The sequence below is a fragment of the Delphinus delphis genome, chromosome 14 (assembly GCF_949987515.2).
Source record: "Delphinus delphis chromosome 14, mDelDel1.2, whole genome shotgun sequence".
NCBI classification, from domain to species: domain Eukaryota; kingdom Metazoa; phylum Chordata; class Mammalia; order Artiodactyla; family Delphinidae; genus Delphinus; species Delphinus delphis.
In genome coordinates, this window is record NC_082696.1 from 83,533,215 (window position 1) to 83,535,777 (window position 2,563).

The 2,563-nt window shown below is 36.6% G+C and overlaps 1 protein-coding gene across 1 annotated transcript; it reads left to right on the forward strand.

Moving 5' to 3' along the window:
* Positions 1-920: 920 nt before the first annotated feature.
* LOC132437396 (NADH dehydrogenase [ubiquinone] 1 subunit C2-like) lies at positions 921-1,448 on the forward strand. Its single transcript, XM_060030644.1, has one exon. It carries the CDS (start codon positions 973-975, stop codon positions 1,333-1,335), a length of 363 nt encoding a protein of 120 aa, XP_059886627.1. The 5' UTR covers positions 921-972; the 3' UTR covers positions 1,336-1,448.
* The last annotated feature ends 1,115 nt before the right edge of the window (positions 1,449-2,563 follow it).

Genomic DNA, 2,563 nt, shown 5'->3' on the forward strand with positions numbered 1-2,563 from the left:
TTGCATTTTTGAGATATAAGTCTGTAAATAGATTTTTCTCAAATATCATGAGACCTGAACTACATACTACATACCAATATACGAAGCAGCTTATCTTAAAGATCCCTTGTTATGCACTTAAATCTTGAAAGACTTGCTTCATTCACTTTGGAGGTAATTTTTAAACCCTTTTAACTGTGGAAAGAAAAGAGGCACACAAACTAAAAACAGAAAATCCACACAATCATAACACACTGGTTTTACAAGACTAACCCAAATTTGGGGCTGCAGTGAGAGGGAAGACATTCTCTTAAGATTTAGATAAAAAATTAAAAATGCTTCATAACAGAGAAAATCAAACTGGTCAGGAAACCAAAATGACCACCATAGGTAACAACTTGTAAGTGTGGAGCTAATGGGGATGAGGTTGAGGTATTTCCCAGACAAAACATAGAGTTTTTTAAACAGTCTATGCCTGGAAATGCATGATGAATATGTAAAGCATTGTGAAAGAAAACCAAAGAATTCAATATTCTGGAGTGAGGTAATAGATATGAGAAACATACACCCTTATTGCATAATATTTCAATAAATATTTGTTAAATATATAGATGATCCTCTACTGAATTGTGAGAGGAGGTCATTGAGAAGATCTGGCCGCCAGTTGCCTGCAAGTAAGACCTAGGTCATCAGAGGTACCTCAAACCCTCACCTGTAATTGGAATGTATGATCTGCCCACTATTCCCACAGTGGGAGCAGTTTTCCAGAGAGAAACAGTTTGAGAGAGCAATATGATGAGACCACCTGCACTGGATATGTGACTAAACCCTGTTAGGTCCTTTATATGCTAAACTTTTTATTTTAAATTTAAGATGCCCTTCAGCACCGCGCTCGGAGGTGAAAGCTCGTGGCTTGTGTCCCGGCCCTGGTCCTGGTGATTTTCTTTGTAGTTGGAGGTCAGAGGCCAGGCCTCAAGTGGGAACGGCCTCACCATGATGAACGGCCGGCCGGGCCGAGTGCCCTTACAGTTCCTGCCGAATGAGGCACGGAGCCTGCCGCCGCCCAAGCTAACCGACCCGCGGCTCTTCTACGTCGGCTTCTTGGGTTACTGCTCCGACCTGATTGATAGCGCGATCCGGCGGCGGCCGGTGGTGTCGGCCGGTTTGCATCGCCAGCTTCTATATGTTACTTCCTTTATTTTTGTCGGATATTATCTTTTAAAACGTCAAGACTGTATGTGTGCTCTGAGGGACCATGATATGTTTGCATATGTAAAGTCACATCCAGAGGATTTTCCTGAAAAAGATAAGAAAACTTACGGTAAAATTCTTGAAGAATTCCATCCAGTGCCTTGAAGTCTCCAAAATGCTTGCTCCGGTTTCACTGATACCGTTTTTTTCTGAATTTTGTCTAACTGTTTCTGTGACATCTGAAGTTTACGTTAATCTATACATTAACACCTTGTGATTAAAATGGTCATCATAAGCAAAAAAAAAAAAAAAAAAAAAAAAAAAAAAAAAAAAAAAAATTAAGTTGATTTACAATAGTTTATTAATTTCATGTGTACAACATAGTGATTCAATATCCCTATAGATTATAATCCATATAAAGTTAGTACAAAACAATGGTTGTATTTCCCTGTGCTGTACAATATATCCTAGTAGCTTATTTATTTTATACATAGTACTTTGTATCTCTTAATCCTCTACCCCTATCTTGCCCTTCTCCCCGTCCCCTCCCCATTGGGAACCACTAGTTTGTTCTCTATATCTGAGTCAGTTTTTTTAAACTACTTCGTTTCATTTTTTAGATCCATATATAAGGGATATCATATAGTGTTTGTCTTTCTCTGTCTGACTTTTTTCACTAAGCATAATACCCTCCAAGTCCATTCATGTTGTTGTAAATAGCAAAATTTCATTCTGTTTTATGACTAATATTCCATTGTATATATATTTATACCACATTTTCTTTGCCCATTCATCTATTTATGAGTGCTAAGGTTGCTTCCATATCTTGTCAATTGTAGATAATGCTGCTAGGAAAATTGGGGTACATATAACTTTTTAAATTAATGTTTTTATTTTCGTTGGATATATGTGCAGGGATGAAATTCTGCATCATATGGTATTGCTATTTTTAGTGTGTTTTTCTTTTCTTTTTATTTATTTATTTATTTTGAGGAAACTCCATACTGTTTTCCACAGTGGCTATACCAATTTACATTTCCACCAACAGTGTACCAATACTAGTTATTTGTAGACTTTTTGATGATAGGCATTCTGACAGGTGTGTAGTTTTATCTCATTGTATGAGATGTCTGTATGACTTCTTCAGAAAAATGTCTATTCAGCACTTCTGCCCATTTTTTAATCAGGTTGTTTGCTTTTTGATGACACATTGTATGAGCTGTTTATATTTTTTGATATTAACCCCTTATTGGTCATACCATTTGCGAATATTTTCTCCCATTCAGTAGGTTGTCTTTTTGTTTTGTCAATGGTTTCCTTCTCTGTGCAAAACGTTTTAAGTTTAATTAGATCCCATTTGTTTATTTTGCTCTTATTTCTTTTGCCTTAGGAG